General features: G+C 38.5%; 1 protein-coding gene across 3 annotated transcripts in view; it reads left to right on the top strand.

The window, feature by feature from the left end:
- The window catches only part of EFHC2 (EF-hand domain containing 2), a 238223-nt gene that overhangs the window by 88088 nt on the left and 130695 nt on the right, over positions 1-19440 (top strand). For all 3 annotated transcript variants that reach the window (XM_086386696.1, XM_086386695.1, XM_086386694.1), the window contains exon 3: positions 10781-10931. In XM_086386696.1, coding sequence (XP_086242822.1) covers positions 10781-10931 — 151 coding nt within the window. The remainder of the gene's footprint in view (positions 1-10780; positions 10932-19440) is intronic.

The raw sequence follows: 19440 nt of genomic DNA, 5'->3' as shown, positions 1-19440 counted from the left end.
TTGTTTTTAATTTGTATTTTAGCCCATTGAAGTAACTTATTTTTGTAGTTAAATTTTAATATTTTTCTGTCATCATTTTCTCTTTTTTTCATAACTGTGAAATGGTCATCCTCTCTTTAAGGGCTTTGACACATACACACTTTTTTTGGAGGGTGAAAGGAACCGATATTTTATATTTAATCTTATAATCTGTCTGGTATTTATTTTGGGTTATAATTTATTTTAGGTGGAGATATACATTGATACTTTACTACGTTAGTACTTTTTAAACTTAGTAATATGACTCCTCTTTCATCATGTGCTAAATTCCTATATGTAAGACATTTCCCTGGTGGCTCAGATGGTAAAGCATCTGCCTGCAATGTGGGAGACCTGGGTTCTATCCCGGGATTGGGAAGATCCCCTGGAGAAGGAAATGGCAATCCACTCCAGTACTCTTGTCTGGAAAATCCCATGGACAGAGGAGCCTGGTAGGCTACAGTCCATGGGGTCGCAAAGTGTCAGACACGACTAAGCGAGTTCACTTTCAACTTCAACTTTTCAATAGAGCCTATTTCCAGACCGTCTATTCTTTTCTACACATTAGTATGTCTCTTATTACTCTGGTTTTACACTTTTAATAATCGAGGCATAATAGTAAGGTATAAGATCTGGGAGAGTTATGTCTTTTACATTATGTTTAATTTTCATAATTATCCTTAATAGGCTGACCTGTTTATTTTTATCAGATGAAATTAGAATCATGTTTTCAAGTCCTTGCAAAACACCAATGAAATATCCACTTGAAATATGTTATTTCAGTGTGTTTATCCAGAATATACTTCACCTGTCCTATTTTTTGTCACGTTCTATATATTTTAGTAAATATTTTTAGAGTTATATCTAGGTCACAGAGTTTTCATTAAAACTATTTTTAATTTTTTAATTTTTTATTTATTGTGAACCTATTTTGTCCTTCCACTGTATTTTCAGGCCCTCTATGGGGTCGCACAGAGTCGGACATGACTGAAGTGACTTAGCAGCAGCAGCAGCATTGCTAGTACATAAGGATATTTTTGGTTCAGTTGTGGTTATGTTAAAATCTTTTATTTATCCGTAGTTTTTCAGCATTTGCCTGTGCCATTATTATGTCTCCTTATAATGACACCTTTGTGTCTTTCTTGCTAATATTTGTACTTCTTACCTTGTCCAGGATGCCTAAAAAAATATTAAATCATGGTGTTGGTAGGGGCATTTTTGTTTCTGTTCCTGATTGTGGTAGACACATAGTTAAATATAGTACTGAAAGTTTAGGCTATTGTTTTAAAACAGATGCTTTTTAATCCTGTTAAGGAATTGCTCAAATTTTAAAATGTATGTGGTGGGAAACGGTGTGAGATCATTATATATTTGCTCTTACTTCTTTATTTGGAAACATCTTTGCATCTGTGAGGAAAAAGCTGCTTTTTGTGTAGTTGGCTTATAACTCTTATGGACTCCTGAACTTTGTTTGCTTGTATTTTAGTTAGGATCTTTGCTCTATAAATCATTAAGTAGTGAAATTGCTCTGGAGCAGTAGTTTTCAACCTTGGCTTGCACACTGTAATCATTTGGGGAGCTTTAAAATCCCTTATACCTGGGCTCAGTCTGAGGCATCCTGATTTCATTGTGTGTGGGTGTGTATAGATGTGGATGTGGCCCAAACATCACGATTTGATAAAGCTCTACAGGTGATTCTAATGTGAAGCCACGGTTAGAACTGTTGCTCCAGAGTTAACTTTTTTTTTAATGGCTTGTCTGTTAGGCATTGAAATTCACCTTTGTGGCTTTCCAGCGTTTTTGTTATCCTAGGGGAGTTATATAAAGTTGTGATTTTCTTTTCTTTGAAAGCTTGAAAGAATCCATTAGTAAATCATCCTGGTTGGAGACTTTGTTGGGGCAATTTTTTTGTAATTTTTAAATTTCTCACTTGGCTATTGTGTTTTGATACTTCACAATTCTTACAGAAAATCACTTACTGTGGCTTTAAAATTTATTTTCATAAAAGCTTGAATGACTTATAATAAGATAATGTCTATCTTATAATTTATTACACCTCTCTGTAATACACTATTGCATTTCTGATTTTATGTTATTACATTCTTTCTTTATTATCTTTGCTAGTGCAGGGAGCAAAATTTGCCACCTTTGGCATAAAGTTTATTTTGAGTTGAAAGCAGTCAAGGCCCAAAAGACTCAAGAAGAACCTTTGGCCTTCCCCCAACTGAGTAAAAAAACTTAGATAGAGGACCTATTCCTTGAAGGGAGACAGGGAAAAATCTAGCAAAGTGTTGGTTACAATTCCTCTCTGTGTCCCATTGTTTCTGTATGGCCCAGCAAATGTTTGTTTACAGAACATTTGCTTTTTTCATCTTCTTGTGAATTACCTTCCTCCTCTTTGAAGTCCTAAACCCCTTTACATGCATGCATACTAAGTTGCTTCAGTCATGTCTGACTCTTTGCAACAATATGGACTGTAGCCCGCCAGGCTCCTCTGTCCATGGGATTCTCCAGGCAAGAATACTGGAGTGGGTTGCCATGCCTTTCTCTAGGGCATCTTCCCAACCCAGGGATTGAACTTGCGTCTCCTGCATTGCAGGTAGATTCTTTTACAGCTGAGCCACAGGGGAAGCCACCTAAACCCCTACATCTTTCTTTCTTTTAGAGGGCATACAAGCTTCAATTGCCTGATGTCCTTGGGCTTTATATTCTTATGAAGCCCCTATATGTACCTAATAAAATTTGTTTTTTTTCCCTGTTAATTTTTCTCATTTCAATTTAATTCTTTAGACCAGTCAGAAGAACCTAGAAGGGTAAAGGAAATTCCCACCCCACCCCCCCCCCACACACACATCCACACACTAGAATATTACCTATTTATTAAAAAATCTCTTTTGGATTTACTTATTACAGTTGTTTTTTCCTTTTAAATATATCTATTTGTGCTTTTATCCTTTTTTGCTTTATTTTCCTAATGACAAATTTTCAAATATTTTTGTTCAATCCATTGCTCATAGTGAATGCATTTCAGAATTACTTGTAGAGCTTTAAGAAAATACTAATGACCTTTTTAATTGCTTCCAAGATTTCAATTTAATTTATTTAGGCTTGAGTGTGGTGTTTGTTTTTTTTCAGTTCCTAATGAGAAGCTGAGAAGGCTGAGAATCACTGAGTTAGTACATTTACCTGAGTTAGCTGTTTTTAAATTCTCTTAAGGTTATAGGTTTGCTTGTATCTTACAGATTTGTACCTCTAAATTTTATTAAATTTTATACTTATTTTTTGTATTTTAACATTTCTTCACCTCATAATAATTATTAGGGGTGATAATATTTATAGTTACATGATATATTTTTAGTTGTATTGATGATTGATGGCTATGATTTCTGTATTTCAAATTTATTAGAATTTTTCGTAAATGAGCCTTTTCAGGGAAGGAAAATAATTTTCCCTTTACCCTTCTAGGTTCTTGGCTGAGGTGCCTCCTGTAATGAAAGACAGCTTAACTGGAGAAAAACAAACAAGTTTAATAGCATGTTTACCTCCTGTATGGGGCTTCTCAGGTGGCGCTAGTGGTAAAGAACCCACCTGCTAATGCAGAAGACCTAAGAGACACGGGTTTGATCCCTGGGTTGAGAAGCTCTCCTGGAGAAGGAAATGGCAACCCACTATCAGTATTCTTCTAGGTTCTTGGCAGAGATGCCTCCTGTAATGAAAGACAGCTTAACTGGAGAAAAACAAACAAGTTTAATAGCATGTTTATCTCCTGTATACATGGGAGATACTAGGAAAACTGAGTGACTCTCCCAAATAGCCCAAGCCACAACCTTAAATACTAGCTCCAGCTAAAGGCAAAAGATGTTGGGGGTGGGGGTGACCTCAGGTGCCCTCACCCTGAAACTGCTTGGAGAAGGGCCTGGGTTCCCAGCCAGAGACTGAGGTTGGATTTGGTGATGAAAGCACCAGATCCCAGCCACTAGACCAGTGGTGAGTAACAAAGGCCCTGGCCCTTTGCCTTTGCAGAATTTCTACAAAGAATTTCCACAGAAACAGAAAATAGTGAAGTAAGTAAAGTATTTATTAGGAGGAAAAAGAGTATAGTACATGTGGGTAGACATGGGCAGATTCAGAGGGAGATTCCCTGAGTTGCACCATGGTGGCAGTTTAAATCACTTTTATGGGGCATTTCTTCCAGGTTTTCTTTGGCCAATCATTTTGATTTGCCTGGTTCACAGTTCATATTTAGTATATCTCAGGATCCTTCCATTTGTGCACATGCATCTCTTAGCCAGGATGGATTTTACCAAAAAGACGAATGGGTAGGCTGGCATTAGTTAGCATCATTCCTCTATGACCTTTAATGAACTTTTCTGCTCATGTGTGGTCTCCTGACTTTAGGAATGAGAGATATGTGGTCCGGGCATGGCCCAGCCTCCTCCCTTAATTATCCTGCTATTCTTGTCTTGGAGTCAATAGAGAATGAATCACCAATTGCTTTACCCTGGGCGGGGCCCATGTCTCCTACCTCAGGGTGAGCCAGTTATGGGAGGTTATCAGGCAAAGCACAGTAAAGGACATTGCAGTTGTTATGCAGACTTAAGTTCATGCTTTCTCCATTGTTAAGTTTCCAGAGATTTGCCTTTTAGATACAGTCTTTCTTTTCCTGGCACAGACAGAGAGATACCCTTACCAATGGAGATTTCCCTTATCATTGTAAATGTCCCTTGTCAACAACAACAACAAACTATGCATGCTTAGTGGTGTCCAACTCTTTGTGATCCTTTGGACCACAGCCCACCAGGCTCCTTTGTCCATGGGATTTTTCAGGCAAGAATACTAGAGTGAGTTGCCATTTCCTTCTCCAGGGGATCTTCCTGACCCAGGGATCCAACCCTTATCTCAACCTGCATCTCCTGTGTCTCCTGCATTACAGGCAAATTCTTTACCCAGTGAACCATCTGGAAAGCCCCAAATGTCCCTTACAAGAATGACTTTTACTCAGCTTTCAGAGCTTCTCCTTTCTCTTGCTGTTTCTTAAAAATAATAAGCTCAAGATAATTCTTATTCCAAAGAGGCATACTTTAGGGTGATTTATTCTGTTCCCCTTCACATATGATAAACTTCTTTAAATATTGTCCTGTATAAAGGAGCCATCTAATATACACAGTGCAAAATTTGTTACAATTTATTTCCTTAATTCTATGATTCCATAATCACAAGAGAAACCATTGATTTAATAACAGCTTTTTCAGGAAGAATAAACAACACTGCATTAAATGTACACAAATTTTTGTCTACTAACTAACCTCTAATAGCATGCATTGATCCTTATTGTTATACACCTTCTTTAATACCTCTCCATTTAAGTCTGAACATTATTGGTGTTTCTTTCTTTCCTAATATCTCTAAAAACTCAACTGTAAGTTTTAGACAATTAGATGTTTGGTTCCTGAGTAATAGCCTTTATGACTCATGCATTGTTCATACTAACTTCACCATCTTTTAAAATTCTGTAATTTATTCTAAGAGATTATTGTTTTGCCTTATGATTGCATTGCCTAGCACACGATGGACAATCTTCTACACACAATTTTTTTGTGTCAATGCTACATCAGACAGTAATATTTAGAAACACTGTAAGTGAAAATTAGGAATCCAAATTGATGTTGCTGCTGATGCTGCTGCTAAGTCGCTTCAGTCGTGTCCGACTCTGTGCGACCCCATAGATGGCAGCCCACCAGGCTCCCCCGTCCCTGGGATTCATCAGGCAAGAACACTGGAGTGGGTTGCCATTTCCTTCTCCAATGCAGGAAAGTGAAAAGTGAAAGTGAAGTCGCTCAGTCATGTCCGACTCTTCGCAACCCCATGGACTGCAGCCTACCAGGCTTCTCTGTCCATGGGATTTTCCAGGCAAGAGTACCGGAGTGGGGTGCCATTGCCTTCTCCAAATTGGTGTTAACATCCAGCTATTTGGGATATGCAATGCAAAGCAAAGAGCGAAATTGACAATAAAATAGAATTACTTCCCCACAAGGTTAAATTTATGCCTTCAAGTTGCATCTAGATGCTTTGTTAAATCCTTATTAAAATGCATTCATGATTGCTTTATGTTTCTTTTAGCTTTAATTTAAGAAGACTGTGATTTCAGAAATATTAACATTAAAATTTTTTCCTTTATAAGGAGGAAATATGTATCTGTAAATATATCTATAAATATCTATAAATCAAAGCCAATTGATTTCAAATTTTATATCCTCTTGACTAGCATCAAAAATCTGAATGCCTTGGGGATCAGGCACATAACCTTATGTAATACAGGGCTTGTGAAGGCCTGTGGGGAATGGAAGGTCACACACCCTGCCAAATGACATTTACATTCCGTTTTCAAGAAAATTATAGCCAGCCTCTAGGACCTTATTTATCTAGTCTCTGCTTGACATCATAAATTATGATAAAACTTTGCATCATAATTATGTTTCTATAAATTTTCATTTCTTGCAATTTTTATTTTAGAGCTTTCTCTCTGGATTCTCTAGTACATCAAGTTCCATTGCAATTAGTTCTTTCACCTTTGTGAGATCACTTTTAATCTATTTGGCATCTATTTTGCTATAATATTTTACCATTTTCTCTCCATCTTCCTTTTCTATCCTTCAATCTCTACTTCTCTGACTTGCTCTCTACATTTCATGCTGGTGTTCGTCAGTCCTGTATTCTCAAGGGGCCAGAACATGAACTGTCAGTCTATCCCTCTTATAGAAATATTGAAGTCCAACCTAAAATAATATCTTTCTTTCTCTTTGTTTCTGTTGAGCATCTTTATTCTCTTTAAATGCATCATTTATTTGATAAATAATGATAATATATATGACAGTGTTGTCAGCTGATCTCAGGCAGTTTGGTCATGCACAAATTTATACCAGTAATATTCAATACATAGAGGTAGGTGGGATATGAATATGCTCTCTACACTTTCCTACACTTCCTACATTTTCCTCTATACTTTACAAGAAAAGAAAGTTTCAAAGTGAATACTACTATAGGAGTAGATAACTTTTTCTTTCTTCCCTTCTAGATTCTTTCACTGGTTGTTGCTCAGTCTTTTCCAACTCTTTGCAACCCCATGGACTGCAGCATGCCAGGCTTCCCTGTCCTTCACTGTCTCCCGGAGTTTGCTCAAACTCACGTCCATTGAATCAGTGATGCCATCCAATGATCTCATCCCTTCTGCCTTCAATCTTTCCCAGCATCAGGGTCTTTTCCAATGAGTCAGCTCTTTGTATCAGGTAGCCAAAGTATTCAGCTTCAGCATCAGTCCTTCCAATGAATATTCAGGGTTGATTTCCTTTAGGATTGACTGATTTGATCTCCTTGCTGTCCAGGGGACTCTCAAGAATCTTCTCCAACACCACACTGGACTAATAATTAAATTGATATATGAAAGATTAATGGAAGAAGAAGAAATTTTGTACATATGGGAGCCCCATAAAAATATGAGACATGTCAGCAGTTGGGTTCTTGTTGCTTATATACCATTCGGAGCTAAGGAGACTGGGACAGGGGTCTGGGGCTTCAAAGAGAAGGAAAATCATTCACAGGAAAATGAGAAGAGCTAGTGTTTGGTAAACAGCTGTTTGCCCTGCCATGCTGATAAGGCTTTCTGATAGAAAACGTTTTCTCTGGTAATAACTCTCTTCCTGGTGCAGGTTTCATATCTAAATTCTTTTAGACAGTTATTGTTGTTTAGTCACTAAGTCGTGTCCAACTCTTTGTGACCCCCATGGATTGTAGCCCACCAGGCTCCTCTGTCCATGGCATTTTCCAGGCAAGAATACTGGAGAGGGTTGCCATTTCCTTCTCCAGGGGGTCTTCCTAACCCAGGGATTGAACCCACATCTCCTGCTTTGGCAATTGGATTCCTTACCACTGAGCTGCCTGGGAAACTTTATGTACTTAAAGGGGAGGTAAAACGTTCTTCCTGTGTCTGCTGGGCTCTGCTTATCCTTAGTTCAAAATAATCCATGTGCTAAAGTGGCACATTCTAGGGTAGCAGGCATATCTTGCTCCTTCTCACTATCTCTACTGAAAGCTTGATGGAGTCCCAGCTCTTTTGTCCTATTAGGTGTTCCAGCAACATCTTCCTCCCCATACCTTTAAAAATTGATATATAACTCATATAACATTTACTATTTTAGTGTTTAATATAATTCAGCATCTCACATCTTTTTCTAAAAATTGAGGTTAAATTTATATGACATAAAATTAATCATTGGCCATTTTATTTTTTAATTTTTTTAGGAGACTATAATTCTTATTTTATTTATTAATTTTTTATTATTACTATTTTTTTTCTTACTTTACAATATTGTATTGGTTTTGCCATACATCAACACGCATCCACCATGGGTGTACACATGTTCCCCATCCTGAATCCCCTCCCACCTCCCTCCCCATACCATCCCTCTGGGTCATCCCAGTGCACCAGCCCCAAGCTTCCTGTATCCTGCATCAAACCTGGACTGGCGATTCATTTCTTATGATATTGCTGCTGCTAAGTCGCGTCAGTCATGTCCAACTCTGTGCGACCCCATAGACGGCAGCCCAAATAGGCTTCCCCGTCCCTGGGATTCTCCAGGCAAGAACACTGGAGTGGGTTGCCATTTCCTTCTCCAATGCATGAAAGTGAAAAGTGAAAGTGAAATCGCTCAGTCCTGTCTGACTCTGTGTGACCCCATGGACTGCAGCCTACCAGGCTCCTCCGTCCATGGGATTCTCCAGGCAAGAGTACTGGAGTGGGGTGCCATTGCCTTCTCTGTCTTATGATATTATACATGTTTTAATGCCATCCCAAATCATCCCCCCTCCCTCTCCCACAGAGTCCAAAAGACTGTTCTGTACATCTGTGTCTCTTTTGCTGTCTCTCCTACAGGGTTGTCATTACCATCTTTCTAGATTCCATATATATGCGGTAGTATACTGTATTGGTGTTTTTCTTTCTGGCTTACTTCACTCTGTATAATAGGCTCCAGTTTCATCCACCTCATTAAAGAGACATGTGTACCCCAATGTTCATCGCAGCACTGTTTATAATAGCCAGGACATGGAAGCAACCTAGATGTCCATCAGCAGATGAATGGATAAGAAAGCTGTGGTACATATACACAATGGAATATTACTCAGCCATTAAAAAGAATACATTTGAATCAGTTCATTGGCCATTTTAAAGTGTGCAGTTCAGTGGCATCTAATATATTCACAGTGTTGTTCAACCATCACCTCTATTTAATTCCAAGACATTTCCATCATCCCAGAAGGAAACCCTGTACCCACCCAACAACACCTGGAAATGTTCACTCAACACAAATATGACAACCTTTTAGTAGTGGGTTTGGCTAACTTTCTAACTGAAATCAGGCCAGATAAATTCCCTAAGAAAGCAACTGAATGTAGGACCATTTTATAATGAAGCCAAAGGTACCAGTATAGATACCTGAAAGGTATAGATGTCTGGGCTCACTAGATTCCTAAAACCTTATCTGGTAAAGACAGTGCCTGATCAGTAACTGATCCATTCATTTTGAATATGATTATTTCACTAACTAAAACTCATTTCTAATATTCTTTATGGTAGTTAGCAAAGCCTTTTCTGTTGATGAGAGATAAATTACTGAGGCATTTTGTCAGCTACTTCTGAAGTGTGGGCTTCTGATGGAAATTTGCTAAACAGCCCTGGAGCGTGTAATCCTAATTAGGGTCACTGACCACCCCTAGAGGTTAGATTGTGCCTCACAGACCCACTCACATATATTGTCTGTGTTGAATTAACTTGGTATTACAACATATGCAGAATTAACTTTTACTCCTTTAATTATAAAAATTGGACAAAAATGAGAGCAAAGGAAGTATTAAAATGGAACTCTGAAGGAGCCTGTGCCCCAGGCCAAGATTGAAATGGTCTGGCATTGAGCTAGGCTTTTTGAGATTCCTGAACACAAGCATAAGGTTGGGTCTCCAGTGCATTGGAAGAATTTAAGCTCTGCCTGTTTGAATTCCCTCAAGGCAAGCCATCAGCAGGACCAGAAATCAGAATAATTTTATCCTTAAAAGCAAGATGTGTGTATATGAAGTTGCTCAGTTGTGTCCGACTCTTGTGACCTCATGGACTGTAGTCTGCCAGTCTCCTCTGTCCATGAAATTCTACAGGCAAGAATACTGGAGTGGGTAGCCATTTCCTTCTCCAAGGGATCTTCCTGACCCAGGGATCAAACCAGGTCTCCTGCATTGCAGATGAATTCTTTACCATGTGAGCCACCAAGGAAACCAAGATAGCTTTCTATTATTTTTAACGAGAGAAAAATAACAAAACTTATATTCATCTTCTTGGAAAGAATATTATTTTTTCTGTAACACATACATACAGAATCACATTGTGAAGTTCCAAGGACAGATTCTAGTTCAATTTATGGTAGAGTTGAATGATGGATTTATTGTTTGAATATCATTTTCTCATTCTAATCGGATGATAATGAAACAGCAACAAACCTAGATTGTATATCCATTCTCATAGCCGATGTGTAGAATGTCTTTCTGCAAAACCTAGATTGTATATCCATTCTCATAGCTGATGTGTAGAATGTCTTTCTGCAAACATTTCCTCAACTGTTTTCTTTACATTAAAAAAAAAAGTAGGCAGTGGCTTTGTTGATTTTAAGCTTGCTCAATTTTTTTTTCATTTCTTAGTTTCTAATTATGATTCCAACAGGTATTATCATTTGATGCCTATTTAGAAGATGAAGTGCCTGATAAAAGTCAAGAAAACTATAGAATAAGACGCTATAAAATCTACTTCTACCTTGAAGATGACACAGTTGAAGTAAATGAACCAGTGTTGCAAAATAGTGGACTGCCTCAAGGTATCTGTTTAAAGCAGAGTTATGGTTCTTTCACTTGTAACTACTGCCTTTATGTACTACTTTCTCTAGCTTTTTTAAAGGCCCCATGCTACTGCTTGGGTATCTAACTTGTTGACAATGGTGAATATAAACGTGCTGTTACCAGCTTTCTATGCCTCATACCTCAACACTGGCCATGTCACTCACTTGTCTGTTGTCATCATTGTATCCTTTCACGTGTTGCTCTAGTATGAGCAAACACTCCTCTGTCTTTGTCTCTGTTCTTCAAACTCTTTTTTGTCTTTTTGCTATGACCACATTACGTCCTTCACAACACTCTCAGGGGAACAAAGAAGACTGGTCTCCACTGCCACTTTCAGACTGAGGTTCTCTCTCCTTTTTTAAATTCACTGCCATTTGCTTCAACCACTGTCTCTTCATCTTCATCCCTGTTAAGTACAGGCTTTCATAGTGCTTCAAGAGAAGGCTATTGCTCCTTTGCCCCACATATATCAGTCATCTTTATCCATACTCCACTTCAGCCAGACAAGAATTAGCTTTCTGATGTGAAGAGAAGCTAACTGTTGGTTGCTTTAGTAGAATCATGGCAGAGGTCAAGGGAGGTGACTGATTTCTTCTGAGTGTGGAAGTCCTTGACTTGGGATGATGCCAAGTTCTGGGTGCCTTCAAGGGAGAGCAACCATGATAATGAAAGGACTGAAGATTTGTCATGTGTAAGAGATAATAGTGAAAAGGGATGTTTACCTATAAACAGAAGACTCAAGTATGCCTAATGAATGTCTTAAGGAATCTAAAGGGCTGTCCTGTTGGGGAGGGGTGATCTAGTTTTCTATATCCTCATGGACAGGATGTAGGGGGTCAGAAGAGGACTAATTTCCTCTTCTAGTCAGTAAGAGAAATAATTTTCTGGCAGAGAAGTTCACACATTTAGGACAAGGTACAAGTGGGTCAGAGGGCTACCCTGCATGGAGTAGGCAATGATCCTCTCTCTCTTTCTGTTGTGTCATTTATTTGGAGAATTTATGGCTTAATGATGAATCTTTTAGAAAACATAGAAATGCTTTGATATTTAAAAAAAGATTTTCACAAACTTTTAAGGTTGAAGTGTGACATTTTGTAAAGGGACAAGAGAACTTTATACTTAAAAAAATTGTATTGAAGTATATTTGATTTACAATGTTATGTTAGTTTCAGGTATACAGCAAACCAAATCAGTTACATGTATACATATATCCACTTTTTTTTAAGGATTTTTTTTCCCATATAGGTCATTCAGTTCAGTTCAGTTGCTCAGTTGTGTCCGACTCTTTGCGACCCCATGAATTGCAGCACGCCAGGCCTCCCTGTCCATCACCAACTCCCAGAGTTCATTCAAACTCACATCCATCGAGTCAGTGATGCCATCCAGCCATCTCATCTTCTGTCATCCCCTTTTCCTCCTACCCCCAAGCCCTCCCAGAATAAGAGTCTTCCAGTGAGTCAACTCTTCACATGAGGTAGCCAAAGTACTGGAGTTTCAGCTTTAGCATCATTCCTTCCAAAGAACACCCAGGACTGATCTCCTTTAGGATGGACTGGTTGGATCTCCTTGCAGTCCAAGGGACTCTCAAGAGTCTTCTCCAACACCACAGTTCAAAAGCATCCATTCTTTGGTGCTCAGCTTTCTTCACAGTCCAATTCTCGCATCCATATATGACCACTGGAAAAACCATAGCCTTGACTAGATGGACCTTTGTTGGCAAAGTTATGTCTTTGCTTTTCAATATGCTATCTAGGTTGGTCATAACTTTCCCTCCAAGGAGTAAGCATCTTTTAATTTCATGGCTGCAGTCACCATCTGCAGAGATTTTGGAACCCCAAAAAATAGTCTGACACTGTTTCCACTGTTTCCCCATCTATTTGCCATGAAGTGATGGGACCAGATGCCATGATCTTCGTTTTCTGAATGTTGAGCTTTAAGCCAACTTTTTCACTCTCCTCTTTCACTTTCATCAAGAGGCTTTTTAGTTCCTCTTCACTTTCTGTCATAAGGGTGGTGTCATCTGCGTATCTGAGGTTATTGATATTTCTCCCAGCAATCTTGATTCCAGCTTGTGCTTCTTCCAGCCCAGCGTTTCTCATGATGTACTCTGCATATAAGTTCAATAAGCAGGGTGACAATATACAGCCTTGACGTACTCCTTTTCCTATTTGGAACCAGTCTGTTGTTCCACGTCCAGTTCTAACTGTTGCTTTCTGACCTGCATACAGGTTTCTCAAGAGGCAGGTCAGGTGGTCTGGTATTCCCATCTCTTTCAGAATTTTCCACAGTTTATTGTGATCCACACAGTCAAAGGGTTTGGCATAGTCAATAAAGCAGAAATAGATGTTTTTCTGAAACTGTATTGCTTTTTTGATGATCCAGCAGGTGTTGGCAATTTGATCTCTGGTTCCTCTGCCTTTTATAAAACCAGCTTGAACATCTGGAAGTTCATGGTTCACGTATTGCTGAAGCCTGGCTTGGAGAACTTTGAGCATTACTTTACTAGCGTGTGAGATGAGTGCAATTGTGTGGTAGTTTGAACATTCTTTGGCATTGCCTTTCTTTGGGATTGGAATGAAAACTGACCTTTTCCAGTCCTGTGGCCACTGCTGAGTTTTCCAAATTTGCTGGCATATTGAGTGCAGCACTTTCACAGTGTCATCTTTCAGGATTTGAAATAGCTCAACTGGAATTCCATCACCTCCACTTTGTTCGTAGTGATGCTTTCTAAGGCCCACTTGACTTCCCTTTCCAGGATGTCTGGCTCTAGGTGAGTGATCACAGCATTGTGATTATCTTGGTCGTGAAGATCTTTTTTGTACAGTTCTTCTGTGTATTCTTGCCACCTCTTCTTAATCTTCTGCTTCTGTTAGGTCCATACCTTTTCTGTCCCTTATCGAGCCCATCTTTGCATGAAATGTTCCCTTGGTCTCTCTAATTTTCTTGAAGAGATCTCTAGTCTTTCCCATTCTGTTGTTTTCCTCTATTTCTTTGCATTGATCACTGAGGAAGGCTTTCTTATCTCTCCTTGCTATTCTTTGGAACTCTGCATTCAGATGCTTATGTCTTTCCTTTTTTCCTTTGCTTTTTGCTTCTCTTCTTTTCACAGCTATTTGTAAGGCCTCCCCAGACATTGATTTTGCTTTTTTTGCATTTCTTTTCCATGGGGATGGTCTTGATCCCTGTCTCCTGTACAGTGTCACGAACCTCAGTCCATAGTTCATCACGCACTCTATCTATCAGATCTAGTCCCTTAAATCTATAGGTCATTACAGAATATTAGAGTTCCCTGTGCTAAGTATGTTCTTATTAGTTATCTATTTTATGTATAGTAATATGTATATATCAATCTCAATCTCCCAATTTCTCTCTCTCCCCCATCTAGTAACTGTAAGATTGTTTTCTACATCTGTGACTCTACGTCTGTTTTGTAAATAAGTTCATTTGTATTATTTTTTTAGATTCCATATGTAAACAGTGTCATATATTTATAGGTCTGTTTATGGTCATTTAAAACATATAAAATGCTGTTCTTAAATACTGACAATAATGTATTAGAAAACATTTAAATAATTACTTCAAAATATTAAGAAAATTTACAGCTTTTCATTTCCATGAACATCTGTTTTGCCTAAGTTCATTGGTTTAAGTAAGTGATGTTATTGTTTCAGTAAAAAAAGTATTTTATTGTAAATTTTCTCTTAAATGCTTTACTCTGATATTCCCTAACTAAGCTTTGCTTATTATTTTTTATTACCTCCTCACATGACATAAGATTTACACAAGTGATGGACTGGAGCTCATACGACATTCTGAACCTGCATTTGTGACTTGCATTATGTTTTTATTATTACTTTAAGACAAAAATTCATATTATCTGTAGCTCACTGGCCCCTGTCCAGTGAATCTTAGTTTTATTAAACTTCAAGAAGAAAAATGAAATGTAACCTCTATGAGGATCTTGGAAAGACTTTTATTAAGACTTTTTGATTCACTAAGCCTCTTGATTTTAAATCTCACATAGGCAGATTACAAAGGCAAATTGAAGGTAGTTATAATGATTGATTTTGAAAATAATTTTTATGTAATAGGAGGGAATGTTGTTCATAAAGAATCGGAGAGGGGGTGAACCTTAGGAAAAGACAGCTTTCAAGTCTCTTTCAGAATTTCTGATTCCCTTACTCTGATCAGGACATTTCCCTAATTGAGACATATCAAGTGCTATGAACAGAATACATAGTAATCATGATATGTAACAAGGCTGAATTTGTTGGCAAAGTGGAGATACCTAGCGGGCTATCACAAGTCCTGTGGAAAACAAACAGAAATAACTGCTCTATCATCAAGCTTCATTCAGAGACAGAGCAGTCTCTCTTGAAATATTTAATATGATTCTTGTTAAGGAAGGTCTGTTAGGACAAAGGATACTTTGCAAATTCATTGTATGTCTTCTTCAAGCTTTCCTAAATTAAACAATTGGAAAAAAAAAAAAAACAATTGGGAGGGGGGAAATGAGTATACTGAGCCAGGGGCTCAAGCTCAGTGGGATGGGTAGGTAGTGTTTCTTTCATCTGCCCTTTCAGTGGCTTGGGACTGCTTTTTTGCACATATGGAACCTTGGAAGAGATTAAGGGTCACATTTAGGTGCTGGGCACTGACAGTGCTCCTGTTACATCCATAGGGTTTTGATATTTTCTGAATCAACTGGGAGGTTAGATGCACCAGTTTTTTTTTAGTAGAGCTGACCATTCAGAAATGAGTGCACCTGGATGAATTATAGCCTCCCTTTGTAGCTGCCTCTCTTATGTAATTTTTTTAAGGAGAGGGAACTTTGAAATAAGCCAGAAATAAAAGAGCCATCCCTTAGCACAGTGCCAAAGTAGGCATTCAATTTTGTGAAGCTCCTCATCAGAACAACATATTCACAAATCCTTGTTGGCAGAGAGATGTGTGTGAAAAGTCAAGTCACTGAGGCACGTCAAGACTTGCTTTCATTCCTTGCCAGGGCATCATTCTCTTTGGGTAGATGCATTATATTTACAGAATTTGTTGCTGTTCTGCTGGGGTATATTTAAAACAGTGTGATGCCAAGCCAAGAATGTCAGAGGTTAATCCCAATAGTTTTACCTCTGATTGTCTAACAGGACAATTATTTGTCAAATGCTGCCAAGTCCAAACTAATCTAGTGTAAGGAAAGGATAACCATTAGAAATATGCCATGAGTTTCTGGTAGGGTCTGTACGAGTTCTCACGGGAATGCCATCATCAGAATCTCCTGATCCACCCCCAGAATTTCTGATTCAGTAGGCCTGGGGTCAGGGAATAACTTCTACTTGATTCTCAGTGTATCCTTGGTTAAGAATATTGATCTCCACTAATGATTTGTATTGGTTCTTCAACGGGGTAGTATTTCATACGTATATATCTATATATAAAGTATAGATGTACTATAATGTGTACTATATATATTTACATTTTATACTTTAAGACGATCTACCTGAATCAGGCAAATGTAATCACAAAATAGAAGGCATTTATTTATACTGGGCATATGCTGTATCTAAATATACATCCCATAAAGTAGACTGGTAGGGTGATAGTAAGGTTGCCAGATAAAATACAGGATACCTGGTTAAATTTGAAGTTCTTAGTATAACTATGCCCCCCCAATATTGTATGGGACATACCTATACTAAAAATTATTCATTATTTATCTGAAATTCAAGTTTAACCAGGCATCTCATTTTTTTCAGTTTGCTAAATCTGGCAGCCCCAGAGGGTAGACCTTGGGGAGGGAATTGTCACTAAATGTAGCTGAGTAAAATTTAGGAGTGGAGGTAAGCCATTGGTCTGTGAAGATAGGTGCTTGGTGCATGGTGGCTGTTCAGTAAGTTTGATGATGAAAGGAAGAAAGAAAAGGAGGGAGTGAAAAAGGAAAGGAAAAGTGATAGACAATGATAGCACAATGCAGGCATCATGAATTATATGAGGTACTTTGAGGAGTCAGAGGTGGAAATACCAGTATCCATTAGAGGATAAGGCATTTGAGTAGTACCTCAAAAGTTTCTCCAGATAAAGATAGAAGAGGAAGGCATGTTAGTCAGAAGGAACAGCATGAGGTGAAGAGGTAGGAGAGTGGTGAGGACAGTGTTAGTCACTCAGTTGTGGCCAACTCTTTGTGATCCCATAGACTGTAGCCTGCCAGCTTCTCTGTCCATGGAGTTCTCCAGGCAAGAATACTGGAGTGGGTAGCCATTACCTTCTCCAGGGGATATTCCTGACCTAGGGATTGAACCCATGTCCCCTGCATTGCAGGCAAATTCTTTACCATCTGAGCCACAGGGAAGCCCCAGGAGGAGAGAAGTTGGGAGGTATTTGGGAGCAGATATAGAATGTGTGAGGAAAACTAGGCAAGAAGGTGGTAACGCAAGAGGACAGAACACCCAACATGCCATCATTTGGGGCTCATTCAGTGGCTAGGGGGAGATGCATAGGATTATGATCAGAGATACAGAATTCAGAAATTTTTATTCTTTTGCTGTAAGACTAAGTATCAGGCCAACTATATTTAAAAAGTTATTCCCATGAAATCAAACTCCATAAAGATGATGTTTTATAAAATTAAAAGTGGAATGCTAATTTTAGTGAAGGAGTGAACAAAAGAGGAAAAGATACTCTGTCATTTCTGATCACAATGAGTAGTCTTAATATTTTTAGGAGATAAACTTTAGTAGATATGAAAAGTGAAAGTCGCTCAGTCGTGTCTTACTCTTTGCCATCCCATGGACTATGCAGTCCATGGAATTCTCCATGCCAGAATACTGGAGTGGGTAGCCTTTCCTTTCTCCAGGGGATCTTCCCAACCCAGGGATTGAACCCAGATCTCCTGCATTGCGGGCAGATTCTTTACCAGCTGAGCCGGACATGACAAGTGGGAATTCCACTTGTATATTCATTAACATAAGAAATACCTGCCTCTAGACTTGGATGTGCCTTAAGTCTGCAGTGTTACTAAAATGAACTAAACACACTTAAGTTAGAGATAAGAGATTGGAGTCTTAATTCTTGAAGGTGATTTCCTAAAAACTAAATTTAGTAGAATGAGCAAAGATCTAAAGCAATTCCCAACTGAACGAAATGAAAACACATTCAACATAAATGAATATATCATCATTTTGATCTAAACCACAGGGAAATGTTAGAAAGTTAAAGCTTGTAGAATATAATCAGAGAGCAGGACCTTTAAAAAGAAAGACATGTAAAATATGAAGATAAGGAAGAGCTGAAAAGCAGACACCTCATGCCTGGATAGTTCCCCAAATTGCCTTTATGGGCCAATTAAGAAAATAAACATCTGAAAATTTCAAGGGCAGATACAGTACTTTTGTTGTTGTTTTTCCATGGGGTCCCAAAAAGTTAGACATGACTGAGTGACTAACACTTCTCACTTTACATTTTGTCATGTTATATGCCTTGATCTCAGGTGCTCTTCAACATGTGCCAAAGACATGGCATCCTCCATATTTCTTTGATATTCAGAAGAACCACTTACTGGTGGTTTCTGCCATTTATCATGAAAGACTATAACCATACAAATACCAATAAATAGAAATTTCATTCCCCAAAGGACACAGTTGAGAGATCCTACTAATATTTGTGAAAGCTCTCATGTGTGACTATCTTTCAAATGCCCCATGTTAGTTTTTGATTAACATGGAATTGTGACCTTGGATTTCTTGTTATTAAAATTTTCTTGTTTAGTGTTAGATCTGCCTTCTCTTTTCAACCCATGGATGGTCCAGATTCTCTCTTGTTACCACAAGGAACTACCCTGGCTTCTTTTCTTTTATTATTTTTTTAATATAAATTTATTTATTTTAATTGGAAGCTAATTAATTTACAATATTGTATTGGTTTTGCCATACATCAACATGAATCTGCCACAGGTGTACTGTGAAATGAATCGCCAGTCCCCTGGCTTCTTGTAAGAACCATCTAGGGAGAAGAGTGTGGGACCTAACATAAGAAAGTGTGTGGAGGTCGCAGATACACAGGCTCTGCAAGGAGGGACAGCTGATGCGGTGGTGTTGACTCTGGAGGGGGGAATTGTTGCCACTGACAAATGGGCCCTCTCCAGAAACAAACTCTTAGGGAAGAGAGAGGCTGTTCTTTTGCAAGAGCGGCTCCATTATCTCTTTCACGGTGGCTGGCTGCTCTTCTCCACATTTCTAGCCTGTTTTGCCTAAGACATTCCCTCCTCTCCTCCACTTAGGTAACTTGTGGCTGTAGTATAGTGAAATACAGTTCAGTGTAGACTGTGGAGCAATGGCACTTACTTAGGGCTTGAAAAACCCAGGTTCAAGACACTTCTCTGCCATTTGTGAGTGCATAACCTTGGGCACATCACTTAACCATCTTGAGTTTTCTCATCCATAAACTGAGTATTTGTATTTCATACATTATCTGCATCGTGCAATTATTGAAGAT

Source organism: Bos grunniens, chromosome X (genome assembly GCF_055505025.1).
Source record: "Bos grunniens cultivar Pamir isolate PY7600 chromosome X, Bosgru_T2T1.0, whole genome shotgun sequence".
In the NCBI taxonomy this organism is placed as follows: domain Eukaryota; kingdom Metazoa; phylum Chordata; class Mammalia; order Artiodactyla; family Bovidae; genus Bos; species Bos grunniens.
The sequence above is the reverse complement of the archived record's forward strand: the minus strand, read 5'-3'. Positions and strand labels throughout refer to the sequence as shown.